The following is a 16,527-nucleotide window of genomic DNA, read 5'->3' on the forward strand; positions in this document are numbered from 1 at the left end:
CAGCAAGGGATGGTCTCCGTTTCATAGGCAGTGAAAATAAGGTCCACAGAGGTTAGAAAGGCGAAGCCCAACTCTGGGCCCAGACCTCTGGGTCTGACCCAGGGGACTTGACACTGGCCTGCACCCCCCACCCCGCCTCCTGTAAACATCTTTCAAAATGCCTTTGACCTCATTGATCTTTCTCTGGGCTTTTCTTTCTGTTTTCTTTTCTGTCTCTCTCAATGTTTCTTGCTTCTGTGACGCCGAACAAGCATTGTGCAATCACACCCTGGCTTTGGACCCCCTTCAGGGCCGGCCCTGCCCTCTGCCTCTCCTGATTGGCCCTGTTCTCTGCTGAACTACGCACCCTCTAGCTCCGTGGACACCCCTTGGCTGGTCCATCTTATGCCACTCTCGGACCATTCTCTCTGGTGGGGGAAACTGAGGCAAAGACAGGGCAGTGCCCCATCCAAGACCACAAAGCGAGCTGGCACGAGAACCTGCCGCTCCTCCGCCCAGTTCTGGGACCCTCCCCACTTTCCTCCCCCACCCCACCCCCACCTGGGGCAGCAGCTCTGCCGCTCCCCTGACTCCACATGGCCCAACCCACGGTTCAGAGAATCTCTTCACCTAGTGCCAGCCATAGGCTGAATTAACAGCTGGGCTCCTCTCTTCGCTTCCCTGTTTCACAATTTGAGAGGTGGTGGGTGTGGGGGGCTGAACCACTGCTACTGCTCCCCCCCAAAAATGTGGCTTCAGGGTCCTCTTCTTCATATTTTAATTATAATAAAATACACATAAATAAAATCTACCATTTTAATCATTTTCCTTCTTTTTTCCTTTTTTCTATAGTAAAATACACATAATATTAAATTTACAATCTTAAGCATTTTTAAGTGTATAGTTCAGTGGCATTGGGTGCACTCACACTGTCGTGCAGCCGTCCCCACCGTCCGTCTCCAGGACTTTCTCACTTTCCCAAGCTGACACTCTGTCCCCAGGAAACACTGACTCCCCGTCCTCCTCCCAGCCCCTGGCTCCCACCATTTTCTTTCTGTCTCTGTGGATTCAACTCCTACGGGGACCTCCTATGATCAGAATCACACAATATTTGTCCTTTTGTGTCTGGCTTATTTCACAGAGCAAAACGTCCTCAAAGTCCATCCATGTTGTAGCAGGTGTGAGCATTTCCCTCTTTATAAGGCTGAATAATGTTCCGCTGTCTGGATGGACCACACTGTGTTTGTCCATTCATCCATCCATGGACCCTTGGGTTGTTTCCACCTCTTGGCTGTTGTGAGTTATGCTGCCGTGAACATGGGTGTGCAGCGTCCTTTTCTTGTAACACCTTCATTCTCTCCCTTCCAGGCTGTGCCTTTCTCACTTACTGTGCCAGGGACTCTGCCATCAAAGCTCAGACTGCTCTGCACGAACAGAAGACCTTGCCCGGGGTGAGTCTGGATGCTGTCTGGGGAAGGGGGTGGGGGATGGCAAGGCTGCTCTCAGCCCTGGGAAGGCAGAGGCCCTTTTTGGGATCAGCTGCGAAAGCCGTGTGTCTCTGGACTCAGAAAGAGGTATAAGGTGCAGAGGGACAGAAATGATCACCAGAGTGAGCATTTATTAAGCACTTACTGCATATCAGGCCCTATGTGGCACACCAGAGTGGTTGTGCAGGTGACTCCTTGCCAGGGTGCATCACTGGCCTGAGACCTGAAGATGAGGAAGCATTAGCAGGCAGAGGGAGCAGCATGTGCAAAGGCCCTGAGGCAGGACTGTGCCTGGTGTGTTAGAGGAACATTGAAGCAAATAGAGCTACAGTCCCTGGATGCAGGGGTTGCTTGGGCAGTATTTCCATCCCCAGAGGAGGCCGGCCCAAGCTCTGTTCCTTCCAGGTCTCTGTTGTTGGCCCTGTCCTCTTTTGGTGGGCAGGAGGTCCCTGCTACCATCCATGAAGGATGGGGGACCTCTGAGCCAAGTGAGCCTGGTCTCCAGGCAGCACCTCCTGATGGAAAGTGAAGGAACCACATTGAGATTTGTGGCTCTGGGGGTGGGGTTTGCCTTTCCCTCTGGAATTCTCAGGGACCCTTCAGCATCAAAAGCATTCAGGGGCTGCTTGGGGCATCTGTAGCCCTCAATGCTGGGAACATGGGCACAGCACAGCCAAAAATGGGAAGTCTGGGGTGTGCCTGCCAAGTGGGTTCTAGGTAAACCAGGTGGTTAGGGAAGGCCTCTCTGAGGAGGTGAGCTGATGGAGATGAGGGAGAGAGCTGTGCGTTCTCTGCAGCAAGGGCATTCCTAGCAGAGGACAGAGCCAGTACAAAGGCTCTGAGGCTGCACCGGACTCAGTGCATTGGAGGGGCAGCAAGAAGGTCAGGAGAGTGCAGCCATGGGAGTGAGGAGGAGGATGGAAGGAGGATGGGGAAGGGGAATGGGGCAGGACCACATAAGGAGTTTGGATTTTATTCCAAGGCTGGCTAGGCCATAGGAGTGTGGCAAGCCAAGGAATGACCTGGTTTGATTTTTATTTCATTTTCAAAACCCTCTTCCACTCTGACTGGTGTGGCTCAGTTGGTTGGGCATCATCCCATAAAGCAAAAGGTCGCTTGTTAGATTCCTGGTCAGGGCACATGGCTGGGTTGCAGGTTCCATCCCTGCTCAGGGGGAGTACGAGAGGCAACTAATCAATGCTTCTCTCGGTCTCTTTCTCCCTCCCTTCCTCTCTCTTTAAAAATAAACAAATAAAACCTTTAAATAAAAACACTCTTCCAACTACTAGAGTCCTGGGACTGTTTAACAAAGCACCACAAGTGGGGGTTGGGGGGTGCTTAAAGGAACAGTTACACATCATCTCACAGTTCTGTAGACCAGAAACCAGAAATCAAGGTGACAGAGGGCTGCCTGCCCTCCCGGAGAATCCTTTCTCTGACTCTCTCCCAGCTTCTGCTGGCAGCCAGAGGTTCCTTGGCTGATAGACCCATCACTCCAGTAATTTCTGCCTCTCTTGTTACATGGCCTTCTCCTCTGTGTCTACATCTCTCCAATGTCCCTCTGACTTTCTTTCATAAGGACACCTGTCATTCGATTTAGAACTCACCCTAAATCCAGGACGACCGTATTTCCAGATCTGTCACTTAATTCGAACTGTAAAGACCCCTTTCCCCAATAAATTCACAGGTTCCAGAGGTTAGAACTTGGACATATTTTAGGGGAACTACCATTCAACCCACTACAGAGGGTTACTACAAAGTGAATGGCCAGATGTAAGGGTGACTGGGGTCAGCATCACCAAGGATAGCCAGCTGACCTGCATGGAGAACTTAGTAGGGAACAAAAAGGATGGCTTCTTGGAGGAGGGAGCTTGTGAGCTGAGTCTTGAGAGGTGGGGAGGATTATGGCAGATGGAGATAAAGATGGGGGTGGTGTGAGGACGGAGTGTACCAGGAGGCAGGAACGTGCCTGGTGTGTTGCTGAGAACTCATGAGAGCCTCCAGTCTAATGGAAGAATTTATATTAGGTTAAGAGGAGTTTTCAACATAGGGTGATTCTGCTCTCAGGGGACACTGGGTGATGTCTGGGGACATTTGTCATTATCAAGACTGGAAGATGCTGTGTGTAGAGGCCAGGAAGGCCGCTCATCACCCTACAGGGCACAGGATGGCCCCCCACAACAAAGAACTGTCCACCCCAAGTCAATAGAGCCCAGGCGGATGAACCCTGGTTGGGAGAATAAGGCGCTGGTGAGCAGCGCCGATAGAAACATAACGCAAGCCACGGACAGCATTTAAAATTTCTAGTAGCAACACTTACAAAGGAAAAAGAAATAGGTATAATGAATTTTAATACTGCATTTCATTTTAACCCAATATCTCTAAAATCTCATTTCAACAAGCAGTCAGTATAGTTTATTAATTATAACTAAACAAAATTTTAAATCCCAGTCCATAGTCACCCAAGCCACATTTCAAGGGCTCGGTAGCCATGTGCGGCTGGTGGCTCCCCTATTGAACAGTAGAGTTCTCAAATGTTCTAGGCCCAGGGTCAGCAAACTTTTTATGCAGAGGACCAGGGAGTACATACTTTTGGCTTTGCTGGCCACGTGGCCACTGTCATAGTCACAGAAAAGCCTCAGACAAGATGTAAATGAATGGATGTGGCTGCGTGCTAATAAAACTTTATTTACAAAAACAGACAGGGGGTCAGAATAAGGCTATAATTTGCCAAACCCCATTCTAGTCCATTGCTGTCCAATTGAACTCCCGCCGGTGACGGGTGTGTCCTGCTTGTGTTGTCCAGTGTGGTGGCCACCAGGCCCGTGTGGCTACTGACCCTTTAAAATGTGGCAAGTATGACTCAGGAACTGAACTTTTAATGTTATTTAATTTTAATAAATGTAAATATAATGAGTGCATGTGGCTGGTGGCTACTATATTAGACAGCTAAAATCTAAAATGTTCCACATCGGGGTCGGCTACTGTGTTAGCACAGATCCAGAATGTTCTGGACGGGGCCAGCCACTGTATTGGACAGAGCAGACCCAGAATATTCTAGACCAGGGGTCAGGTACCAGATTGGATACACAGACCCAGAATGTTCTAGACCCGGGAATATGATGCAGCGTCACCATGTGGGTAGACTGCAGGGTCCGAGGTCTCTCTTTGATACTAGCTCAGGGCTGAGTGATGAGGAGACTTGGGCACCACCCTCTGGGCCCCAGTTTCCCCAGCCTCCACACAGGTCCTGGGGTGTGAATTATCACCATCGCCCAGCACTCCCAGCACTCCATCTTGCCTTGTCCACCAGGGGGCCAGGGCTGCCGCCAGCCCTCTTTGACAGAGGGGCAGACTGTGGGTAAGAGAGAAGGGACCCATGTGAGGTCACCCAGCAGGGTGAGGACTGCAGCTCTATCTGCCCCACTCCACGGGCCTTGAACCTCTGGCTTGTCTGGTTCAGTTTCCTTCAGGCTGCTCCCTGCCCTCCTGGAGGTGAGGGCCGATGTTTGATAAATAAGGGGGAGGCATCTCAGAGCTGGACCCTGGGGATCACCCCAGGGACCCCTGGGGACCACCCCCCAGCTTGGGCAGCATCCTCTGGGAATACAGCCTGATATATATATATATATATATCATATATATATATGTATTTCTTAAAGTTTGCAAAACACTATACACTTAGAGAAAAGTGCATACAACACGAGTGATTAGAAAGCAAGCACCCCATTATTCCTGCATAGTTGGCACCCTGGAAACCACCCTTCCATGTCCCCAAGTCCCAGCCTCTCGCTTCCTGTGGGAAGAGCCAGTATTCTGACTTTCCTGGTACCTAACAGGGGTTTTCTCCATGGTCTCATCACTTCCTAAATTGTGCTCCTAAAGTATTAGATGGCTTTTGCCTGTTTTTCTATATGATACTAATGGAGTCATATTATACGTAGGCTTTTCTATTTTAAAACTTTTTTAAAAAGACTTTATTTATTTTTAGAGAGGGGAAGAGAGGAAGAAGGAGAGGGAAACATCCATGTGTGGTTGCCTTTCGCACACCCCCTACTGGGGACCTGGCCCACAACCCAGGCATGTGCCCTGACTGGAAATCGAACCCATGACCCTTTGGTTCACAGGCCAGCACTCAGTGCACTGAGCCACACCAGCCAGGGCTGTATTATGGCTTTTCTATCTGCATTTTTTCCCACTTGATATGGTGCTAATGAGAGTCAGCGTTGCATACATCCATGATTGGCGCTTTTCCACTACCATGTCATATTCCACGGCATGAATACTCTATTTGTTCATCCTTCTGTTTGTGGCCATTTGGATTGTTTCCAGTTTTTGCTGCTACAAATAAAGATCCTTGTCTGTGTTATGGTCAGGTGGGCATGGGCCACGTTCCCATGGGGCACATACCCAGGAGTTCTGATCTCTAAGTCTATGTACTTTTGCCTTATGATTAGTGATGGGGTTGACTTTCCAGGTAAGCCACGCTCACCTCCACCCTAAGGACACCCACAGACATGGGACCAGCCCTTCGGAACCAGAGCCGGAGGCTTACTTGTAGACTGCACAGCAGGGGAGGGTGGCTGCTCGCCTGTCAGCCACATCTGAGCACCCGCGCCTGATCCCCAACTCGCTCCCCACCTGAGGCGTCTCCACCAGAGGATGGAGCCGCATGTGATTTACCTGGTGCTGGAAAAACCCTCGCTGCTGGCTCTTGCGCCTGCACATGTTTGCACACACAGCCAGGGAGTGAGGGACCTGGGCTGAGTCACTCTAGAGACCAAGACAGCCACCGCCTCTCCCGTCCCTGGCATCCCCTGAAAACCCCCCACGTGCTTGTGTGTGCTGGGCAAGCAGTATGGAGTGGGCACTTCTGTCTTTTTGTCTCCTGATAAACCAAGAAGGGAGTGACCCAGGTCATCGGCTTGCCACATGTACTGCCCCCTGTGGCACCACCCAGCTGCCCCCCCCATGCTGCTTTCTGAAGTGCGAATGCTGCCCCTTTCCAGTTTCATCCTTGAGTGTGCCAGTGGGGTCCGTGGGGGACACAGTTTAATCAAATCTCAGCATTCTGGAATAGAATCCTAAATTGAATAACAGAATCCCAGAATAGAGCCCAGAATGGACCCTGGACCCTGAATCCAGGCTGGGCAGGTGCCTCAGATCCCAGTGGAGTGTCTCTGCTGGGCTGTCAACCCCCGGGATGGGGTTCCTGGAGGCAAAACAGGTCCCACAGGGGCCATGGGGGCCAGTGGGGACACTCCAGATCTGGCAGCCACCCTGCTGCTCATCTGACCACCCCAGAAAGGGGTGTGTCCATCTGTTCAGCTTCCTGAAAACCCCTTCTGTGCCCACAGAGGTCTCTGAGGTGGCCCCGTTGAAGGGCCCACACCCACGCCCCATGACTTGGCTCAGTGTCAAGCAAATGCAAATGAACGAGGGGCCCCAAGGTGTCAACGTCTAATGATGCAACTTTCCCAGCCCTCTGTTTCCTTACCTGTGAAATGAGACTACAGGAGGATTTTGAGGATTTCGTGAGGTGGTGCATGCCAGGTGCTAAACAGGCAACGGGACCTTGGTAAATCTGTGCTGAATGAATGAATGAACCATCCAGGCGAGTCAAGCTCCCAGCCAGGCGTGTTGTCCTTCTGAGCCTGCTTGCTTCCCATGAAAGGGGAAAAGTGTGGGCAGGTCCTGGCACAAACTCCTGGGTTACCTCCCCTGCTGAGCACTGTGCCCAGCACATGTCCAGCTTGCTCTGTGCCCACAGGGACAGGGCCTGGGTTTCACTTTCTGTGAAAACCATAGGTCTTGCCTCGTTTCATTTGGCTGCTATTTACATTCCCTGTTCTGGTCTTTTCAGGTAAGGAGGCACAGAGCCCCTCAGCCCCTGCTCCAAGGAGCTCACCCAGAAGAGGGACCGTGTGTGCACGCGTGTGTGTTGGGGGCCGGGCTGGGATCAAAGCATGGCCTGGGCAAAGCAACCAAAGCAGATGGATAGTGAGGGGAAGGCTTCAGGGGATGGTGGCACTTGAGGGGTCCTCTTCAAGGTGAGGCTGGGAGGCAGAGGGGTGCATTCCAGTCCAGTTAGTGCAGTAGCAGTGCCCGGGGCCTGGGAGAAATCCCTGGGACTATGCGGTGGAGGTGGCTCAAATGTCGGGATGAGGAGCTGATACGCTACATCTAATAGGGAGCCGTGGTAGCATCTAGACCTGGAGAAGGTGGGAGAGGGGGAGGCTGGAATGGTGGCCTGGGCAGCCCAGACGGGGTATCCACCTTGCTTCCTTCCCCTCCACACCTCCAGAAACAACCCAGTTGGGGCTTCCCTTGGGGTCCCTACATCTTCTAAAGTCACAACTTTGCAAATCCAGGAGACTCTCTGGGGCCCCAGCCTGACCACTGGAGACTCCTCCTGCAGTCCCTCCCCCCCAGTAGCCTCAGTTTCCCTATCTGTAATATGCACAGGTCAGACTTAAGGGACCCTGTTTTCCCAATGGTGTACGGCTTGGTTGAAGTCACCCAGCAAAAGCTGGGGGGCAGAGCACGGACTGAATCCCAGCCACTCCATGTGTGCCCATCCCAAAGACACAGGCACTCTCAGAGCCCCAGCCCACAGGACCCTTGGCTGGAGCAGGGGCTGGGTCTCCAGAGGACCTTGAGGAGATCAGCAGGAGATTGGGCCTCTGAGGCTGATTCTTTCCCTTTCTGATGTGCTCTTCCATAAAATGGGAGTGTTTACATCTCATAAAGTTGTTTGGAGATTAAATGAGTCAGTGGATATACATACTTCTCCAACATGAGAAATCATCTCCCCCTCAAACTCCTATTCACTTCAAAACCCTCCACAGATTTTCACCTTCACTTCAGCCCCAGGACTGCCTTTGGCTCTTCACCATTCTTTACTCTAGGCTCTCCCAGCCCCTGATTCTGCCTGCTACCCCAACCCTGACCCTATGTGCCTGAGAGTGTATCTGCCTCTGTCTCCCTCTCCACCAGACCAGTGGGGTCCTCCCTGAGATTGCAAAATTACTCAGCGTGGGGCACACTGGGAATATTGTTGAATAAATGAAAAGAGGGAGAGGAAAGGGAAGAACAGATGCAGCATTGGGGAGCTAGAGAAGGTAGAGGAGGGAGGGAGGGCACTGGGCAGAGACCTTGGTGGGACAGATGGAGAGAAAGAGCTGGAAGGAGGTGGGCAGAGCCAGATGGGTAGGCAGGGCGAGTGGAGAGGTGGAGAGCTGGTGTATGGGCAGACTCAGCTTCCCTTCCTTGCACACCTCCTCGGGGCTCCAGCAGGCGGGCAGGGCCTGGCCAGTAGCTGGGGAATTGCTTGGGTGTGAGGCACAGGGAGTGAGGCACTGGGCCTCAGCTTTCGTATGACGTATGCACCCCTGTGCACCCAGGACCACTGTGCGGGCCACAGCACATGGATGCCAGCCTGGTGTGAGTCTCCAGGTTGGTGGGTAAGGTGGGGTGTGGGACTGTGGGGTGTGGACAGCTGGGCCTTCAATCCTTCAAGTGGGGGCTGGAGAGGAGGGGACAGCCCACCTGGGTTCGGGGACAAAACCAGGACCTCCTCCCCCTACCAATCTGACCCAGGATGAGGAAAGAGCCTTCCAGTATGAGGTGAAAGGTCCCAGGCTCTGCAGATGGTGAGCAGGTAACCAGGCCATGAGAATGGAGTGAGGGTTGAGGGTGCTGTGATGAGGGCAGGTTCCCTCCCTGTGGTCCCCTCCCTAGTTCCCTCTCTTGGCTCATCCATCTCCAGAAGATTATATTTAAATATCTCTTTTGTGCAAGGCAGGAGCTGGTCTCGCCCCTAAGAGGCAGTTTCCATGGCAACAACAATTGCCAGCTTCCAAGTGGTGAATCAGCGTTGCCACGGCAACCCCATCATCTGCCCAAGGTGCTGGGAGGGGGGAGGAGCAGAGGGACAGTGGAGGTGAGGTGGGAGGGGTGGGGGAGCAGGAGGCTGATGCTCAGGTTCCCCCTACCCCCCCCACCTCCCTTCACCACCTCAGTCCAGAATCTGGTCCCATCTGGATGAAATAATCTACCCTCCTTCCTCCAGCTGAAAGGGTGTGGTACCCAGGTGGAGAAGGCTCAATGTGTGTGTGTGTGTGTGTGTGTGTGTTGTGGGGGGAGGGGGACATGGTTTCCCCTTTTCTCTGAGGGTGAGGCTGGGTGGCAGGAAGGTTGGGCCACAGGAATTGGGGACACTGGATAAGGGAGACTAAGGCCTCTCTGGTTCTGGAGCTCCCAAGGCTGAGTTCAGATTGAGGCAGCTGGGCCCACATGCCTGGGACACACACTCCGAGAGGGGGAGGGTATCTGAAGTGGGAAGGGCTCGAATGGGGAAGGGGAGCAGAGAGGGAGGGAAGCTAGACAGGAGAATCCACTAGAGGAGAGTACTCAGGCGAAGAGGCTACTGAGTGAGGGGGGGTTCAGAGCTGGCACAGGGTCTGAGAGAAGGGGAAGGAGCTCTGAGGGGAGGATGCATGGGGCTTTCAAAGTTGTGGAGGGGTCTATACTCATGGGAGTGGGTGGAAAGATCTCTAAATTTGACCTCTAGGAATCCTTAGTGCCTGGTCTCATTCTACCATGACCTTGGTAGATACAGTAAATAACCTCTCTGGGCCTTGATTTTGACATCTATAAAATGGGATGAAAACTGGACCTCTCTCCAGCTTGCTGGGCAGCTGCATTGTGATTAGAACATTGACATTTAACAAGCGCCTTCTCTGAATCGCTGAGGAAATGGTGCCTTTCTATGATGGTGGACGTTGGCCACTTTCTTCTGGTCAGCTCAGTTCAGCAGGCTCGTTGGATTCTCCCACGTACTCAGCCCCGTGAGGGTGATGCTGTAGTCCCCAGTGTGGAGGGAGAAGAGCAACACAGAGACACGTCCTGCCCTGAGGCAGAAGGAGGAGGGAACCCAGAGGGGCGGAAGGACTGCTCGTGTGGGGGCTTTTGAGTTGGGTTTTGAAGAATGAGTAGGAGTTCACCAAAGACAGCGGGTTGGGAGGATTCTATCCTAGGACGAGTAGATAAGCAAATGTCACCCCCCTCCCATATCCCTCAAGTCTGTTGTCAAATATTCACATTAGCTCATATCATGCCCATGGCTGGGTAAGTTTGGAGGTGGGGGCTAGGGGAAGATTTCTTTCATTGAACATTATTTTCAGGGTTAGGGGTGGAGGATGGAAGTGTTCAGAACGCTGAGTCCATATTGCAGGCTGGTCCACTCAGGTATGATAGTCCTCCCACCTAAGGCTCAGGGAGCTGACTAAACGTAGCAGCCTTGGTGTATTGGTCAGCTACTTCTGAGTAACAAACCACTCCGACCATTTTATTTGTTCAGGGTTCTGTGGGTTGGTAATGCTGACCTGGTTCAGCTGGTGGTTCTGCTGGTCTCCCCAGGGGTCGTTCATGCAGGTGCAGTCGGCTGGGGCTTGACTGGGCCAAGCTGGGCCAAGCTGGGCCAGGACACCCTCACTCCTATGTGCTGTGTGTCTGTGGGGCCTCTCTGGGCATGAAGTCTGCCACCCTCCAGCAGCTTGCCTGGGCCTATCCACCTCGTCAACTCAGGGTCCCAAAGTGGAAGCTGCAAGGCCTCTTGAGGCCAAGGTTGGAACTCCCACAACTTCACTTCACATTCTGTTGGTCAGAGCAAGTCATACAGCCAAGTCCAGGCACAAAAGGAAAACAGACTCCAGTTCTTGATGAGAGGAACCACAAAGTCATATCACACACAGGGACTGGAGGAGTGGGGCCATCTTTGTAAACAGTCCATCGAACTTGGGGAGGCATGGGGGCCTCCTGGAGGAAGGGATGTTGTTACTGAGTTTTAAAGGTTAAATAAGAGTTTTCTAGATAGCGTGAGCAAAGCCCCGTAGGTGGGAGCGAGTGTTGTTTGGTGTGAGGGGAGTGTTAGCTGCTGCCGGGTGGTTGGTGGGATGCCGAGGCTGGGGAGGTAGGCAGGGTTGCCTGGCAGAGCTCAGGCAAAGCCCCTACCCCTACCCATGCTACTCCGGCTGCTGACCGTGACCTCCCCCTCCCTCCTTTCTCCACAGATGGCACGGCCAATCCAGGTGAAGCCTGCGGACAGCGAAAGCCGTGGAGGTAGTTGTCATCTCTCCCTGACCTCCAGGCTGCGGGTGGGCAGAAGCAGTGGGGGGAGGAAGGAAGATCCTTTCACAAAAGGCTGCATTAGTCACCCGCCTGCTCACATACCTAATGGGTTAGGGACAGGAGCAGGGGGGCTGTGTCCGCTCTTCCCAACCATAGAGCCACAGGCCAGGCACAGCTGCTTCCCCTGGAGCTTACAATTCCCCATTCCTCTCAGGGAGCAGTAATGGGACCTTCAGGTGCAGAGGGGATGCGTCTCTGAAGGGCTGTGGATTGATCTGTTCATGTGCATGTTTGCACATCTGGACAAGTGCATCTGTGTGTGTGTAAGCATGCATATTTGAGCACACCCGTGTGAAGATGTGTGAACATGTGCATGTGTGTGTAAGTGTGGTGGGGTGCATGCATGGCTGCACACCCAGCCTGTGCATAGGCATGTATGTTCAAGTGTGTGTGCTTGACTGTAACAGGCTGGCGTGTAGGGGTGCAGGCTGGAGGCCTGGAGTCTGTGTGAGGCTGGACTGTGTGGTGGGGGTGTGCCTATGGGGGTACTTGGCTGTCCCCAGTGGGAAACAAAAAGTCTTGGAGATTTCCTCCTCCTCATATCAGGTGGACTGGGGATGAAGGAGAACAGCCAGCCTTGGGGATGGTCTGTGGGGCAGGGGTGTTAGGACTCCCATGTGTGTGTAGGAACCTGGTAAAGCCCATATGGGCTGGGAGCCTCTTTTTATACTCTCCAACCAGACTGCCAGCATGGGTCAGGGATTAGAGAGGTGGGGTCATTTGTCTCAGTCTCTCTATCCTCTCGCTTTCTCCCTCTGCCTCTATATCTGTTTCTGTCCTTACCTTTTCCTCTCCTGCCTCTCCAGTTCCCTCTCTGTGTCTCTCTTTGCCTGTCTCTGTTTCTCTCACTCTTGCCTCTCTCCCTCCCTTTCTGATTCTCACTCTCTCTGCTTCTGTGTTTCTTCCTCCCTCCCACCCCCATGAATGACAGCTGCCAGAAAGCTGGTCTCCATAGTAACCCAACTCACCATCTCAGGGAGAGGAAGCTGCCACATTCCTGATTACAGGGGACCAGCGCAATTACCCCAAGGGACAGGGCTCTGGTGGCTCACACAGGAGAGGCTGGTCCAGACTGACCCCTGGCCTCAGCCTTCGGCAGGTCCCAGCGGGGCAACCAGCTAGGGACACAGTCCAGCCCCACCTGAGGGGAACTGCAGGCTCCCCAGACACCTGGTCCTGTGCACACATGTGTCCTCATTCATTCAACAAACATTGATGCCTGGCCCCTCCTGGGCCCTGGCAAGTTTGGGCAGGGAGCTCTGGTGGGCACCATGAGGATGCAGAGGCCATTAGCACTGACCCCTCCCTGGAAAATCGAGATGACAGGCAGACAGGCTGACAGGGACCTAGGCCAGGCAAGGCAGTTCTTAACCCTGGTACTATGTGGGGGCTCTCTGAGGCCGCAGGAGAGAGAGAGAGACTGTCTTTGCCCGGAGAGTGGGAGCCCTGGAGCAGAGGTCTGGAAGGATGGGGGGGAGGGCATTCCAGATGGGGGACAGGGACACTGCGTGAGCAAAAGCGTGGAGATGGGACTGAACAGGAACGTGGGAGGGTAGAGAGACCCAGGGTAGGGAAAGCGCCTGGCCGTGGCCTCCCTCGCACGCATGAAACAGGCGGGCTCAGTGAAGAAATTCTGAGAGGCTTTCAAGTCAGGACTCGGCTGAGGTGGTGTCTCCGCCCACAGGGGACCGGAAGCTGTTTGTGGGGATGCTGAACAAGCAGCAATCGGAAGAGGACGTGCTGCGGCTGTTCCAGCCCTTCGGGGTTATAGACGAGTGCACGGTGCTCCGGGGACCTGATGGCAGCAGCAAAGGTGACAGGCCAGAGTCCAGGGTGGCTCAGGGGGCGGGGCCTAGGACCCGGGCGGGGTGGGGCGGGGCACGCAGGGAGCGGGACTGCGGGGGTGGGATCCACCGGTGGTGGTAGGGGGTCCTGCCTAAGTGCCTGTCTCCACCGGACTGTCCATGGGACTGTTTCCGTCTGGATTTGCCTGTGTCCTGTGGATTTATTTCTGCCTATATAGCTGTACCTTCCAGGAATGTTTGTTTAATGACCTCCAAAGACTTGTTTTCCTATCTGCCCACATGACTGTATGTGACTGGGGATGCACATCACTCCTTCTGTATCTCTGAGTCTCTGGCTCCTTCTGCCTGGGTGTCCAGATGACTATTTCTGTCTGGGTCTTCATGTGCCTGGTGGTCTCTGGCTGTCTGTCCACCTGATTCTGCCCAGCTGGGCCTGCCCTTGTCTGGTGACTTTATCCCCATTTCTTCAATCCTGGTCACATGCACCTATCCGTCTGCATCTGAGTTCATCTCCGCCTGAGTGTGTGCACAGGACTGTATCTCTCTGCATCTGTGTCTCGTGGTGTGTCACTTTAATTCTGCACAACTCCGGATCTCATGGTGTTGGTGGCTAGTGGGTGTCCTCTAAGCTTGTCCCCTTCACTTGCCTGTGCATTTGATAAGCAGCTATCTGGCTGGCTGGCTTTCTGATTGAATGGATGACTGATCAGCTGACTGTTCAACCCCATGGCTGGCTGTGTGTTCCTCTCACTGTCGGATCCTTCGTTGCCCAGCTCTCCGAGCAAACGGCTGGCTGGCTCTGTTGGCCAGATGTCTGGCTTTCTGGCTGCGTGTGTCTGGTGCTGACTGGCCATCCAGGGCTCCCAGCCCCTTCTGGTGGCCCCTGCCTTCCCAGAAAGACGCCCCTGCCTCTCACCTGTTCTTCTCTTGTGCAGGCTGTGCCTTCGTGAAGTTCTCCTCCCACACAGAGGCTCAGGCAGCTATCCACGCCCTGCATGGCAGCCAGACCATGCCGGTGAGTAGGAGCTGCCCTGGGCCATGGTGGTGGTGTGCATGGAAAAGAGGCAAGGGGGCCCTGTCCCTTCCATCCCAACCATCTAGTAGCCCCTGGCTCTTCTTCAGAGAGGGCATAGGTGGAAAAGGGGGCAGTTTCTGATGGTTGTATGTGTGTGGTTGTGCATGTGTGTGTGTGAATGAGTGTGCTAGGATGTACTGCCAGTGTGTCTGACAGAGCACATGGGAGTGCCTGTATGCCTGAGCGCATGTGTGCAAGCATGTTGAGTGCATGGCTACGCCTGGGTGATGTGGGGGAACAAGTGCATGTGTGTGCCTCTGTGAGGGTGTGTGATTGTGTGTGTGGATGAGTGCATGTGTGTATGTGTGGGTGAGGGTTGTGATTATATGTGCATAGTGACTGTTATGCTTATGTATGTATGTGTGTGGTTTTGTGCATGAGTATGTGAATATATGTGTGCAAGTGTGTGAGAGCATGCATGGTGAGTGTGTATGTGTGTGTGCTATGCATGAATGTGAGCATGTATGGTGAGTGTATGTGTATGAGAGTGTGTGAGTACACCGGAGGGGTGAGACCTCAGGGTGGATGGGATTTGCCAAGGCCAGCAGAGGGACATCAGGGCTGGGGAGTGACAAGATCAAAGGTGGTGGTAGAAATGGGTGGCCCCAGAGGAGCAGAGGAGGATGGACGGACTGGAGCGGCCTGCAGGTCAAGGCTGAGGCACACAGATTCCTCCTCTGGCCATGGGAGCCACAGAGAGAGGGGTTCGACAGGGAAGGGAAGGAACCAGGCTGGTTTGAAATATCTCCTTGGGGCCAGAGTAGGGGTGGGCAGAGGCAAGACTGGAGCCAGGAGCTTGTGGGTCAGCAGCAGAGTAAGGCTGGGGAGGATGACCCCAGCACTGGGTGACCTGCCCCCGCCCAGAAAGGAAGTTCCAGGAGCCACCTTCACTGTATGTAATGTCCAAGTCTGCACGGGAAGACGAGCCTGGAAGAACCAGTTCTCCTCTCAGTTGTTCTTGAAAACGAGTGTGAAATGCAGGGCAGTCTCAGAAGAGCAGCACCAGTTTCAGTCCCTGGACAGGCAGGGTTTGGCTCATCGCCAAGTCAGGCTTCCTCCTACTCCGAGCTGTCCGGTGACTGTGCCGGGGCTGGCAGGCACAGCAGGGAGGGAGCTCTTCATCAAAGGGGGCGTGTCAGCCTCTCTGATGGTTGCAACCTCTATGGTTCTCAGGTGCAAGGTGCCATTCGCAGGGTTATCCACCTGTGTTATCCCCATTGTTACTCTCTGGTAACTGGATTCTCACCTGTTCTCAGCTGTGTGGGTGACAATGGTTCCTCCACCCAAGCTGCCATTGTTCACCTCCAGCATTTGGATTCTCCTTCTATTTTTGAGAGAGAATGTGCCTGAGAGTCAGGGCCCTCCACTATATCCTAAACACACCCCCTGGGCCCGATGCCCTACCGTGTGCAGGGCTGGATGCACAGTCAAGCGTGAGAACCAGGACTCTGATCTTTAGGTGGTCTCTCTGTGGTGCCTGAGGTCTGCAGCTGGGGGCTCATGGACGGGGCCAGCAGCTGTTGCCATCTGGGCAACACAAGGACCTGAGCTGGTGTAGCTCTGGGGGCCCCAGAGTCCTGGTTACCTCCCTCCTCTTTTCCCTTCCTGTTCCCCGCTGCCCCCGCAGGGTGCCTCCTCCAGCCTGGTGGTGAAGTTTGCGGACACAGACAAGGAGCGAACGCTACGGCGCATGCAGCAGATGGTGGGCCAGCTGGGCATTCTGACACCATCCCTCACCCTGCCCTTCAGCCCCTACAGTGCCTACGCCCAGGCTGTGAGTGACCCCAGCAGACATACTTTTGTCTCCAGTGGGGTTCCCAAGACCACTCTGATGATCCGGTTCGGTCTCTCTCTCTCCATCTAGTATCTTTGAGAGGCCTGTCACTGCCCATCTTTCTGTCTCTTGCCCAGTCTCTCTGACTCAGGGTCCTTTCCTGGCCATGGTAGATTCCTGAGCCTCAACCCTAGCTGAGTCCCCAGCTATAAACTG

General features: G+C 53.8%; 1 protein-coding gene across 3 annotated transcripts in view; it reads left to right on the forward strand.

Moving 5' to 3' along the window:
* The window catches only part of CELF5 (CUGBP Elav-like family member 5), a 41,920-nt gene that overhangs the window by 14,252 nt on the left and 11,141 nt on the right, over nucleotides 1–16,527 (forward strand). For 2 of the 3 annotated variants that reach the window (XM_053911813.1, XM_045202690.2), the window contains exons 2-6: nucleotides 1,348–1,430; nucleotides 11,540–11,591; nucleotides 13,342–13,470; nucleotides 14,398–14,477; nucleotides 16,165–16,311. In XM_053911813.1, the coding sequence (XP_053767788.1) occupies nucleotides 1,348–1,430; nucleotides 11,540–11,591; nucleotides 13,342–13,470; nucleotides 14,398–14,477; nucleotides 16,165–16,311 (491 nt within the window). The remainder of the gene's footprint in view (nucleotides 1–1,347; nucleotides 1,431–11,539; nucleotides 11,592–13,341; nucleotides 13,471–14,397; nucleotides 14,478–16,164; nucleotides 16,312–16,527) is intronic. The other variant, XM_045202689.2, reaches the window with a different exon arrangement.

This window comes from Desmodus rotundus, chromosome 9, assembly GCF_022682495.2.
Source record: "Desmodus rotundus isolate HL8 chromosome 9, HLdesRot8A.1, whole genome shotgun sequence".
NCBI lineage: Eukaryota > Metazoa > Chordata > Mammalia > Chiroptera > Phyllostomidae > Desmodus > Desmodus rotundus.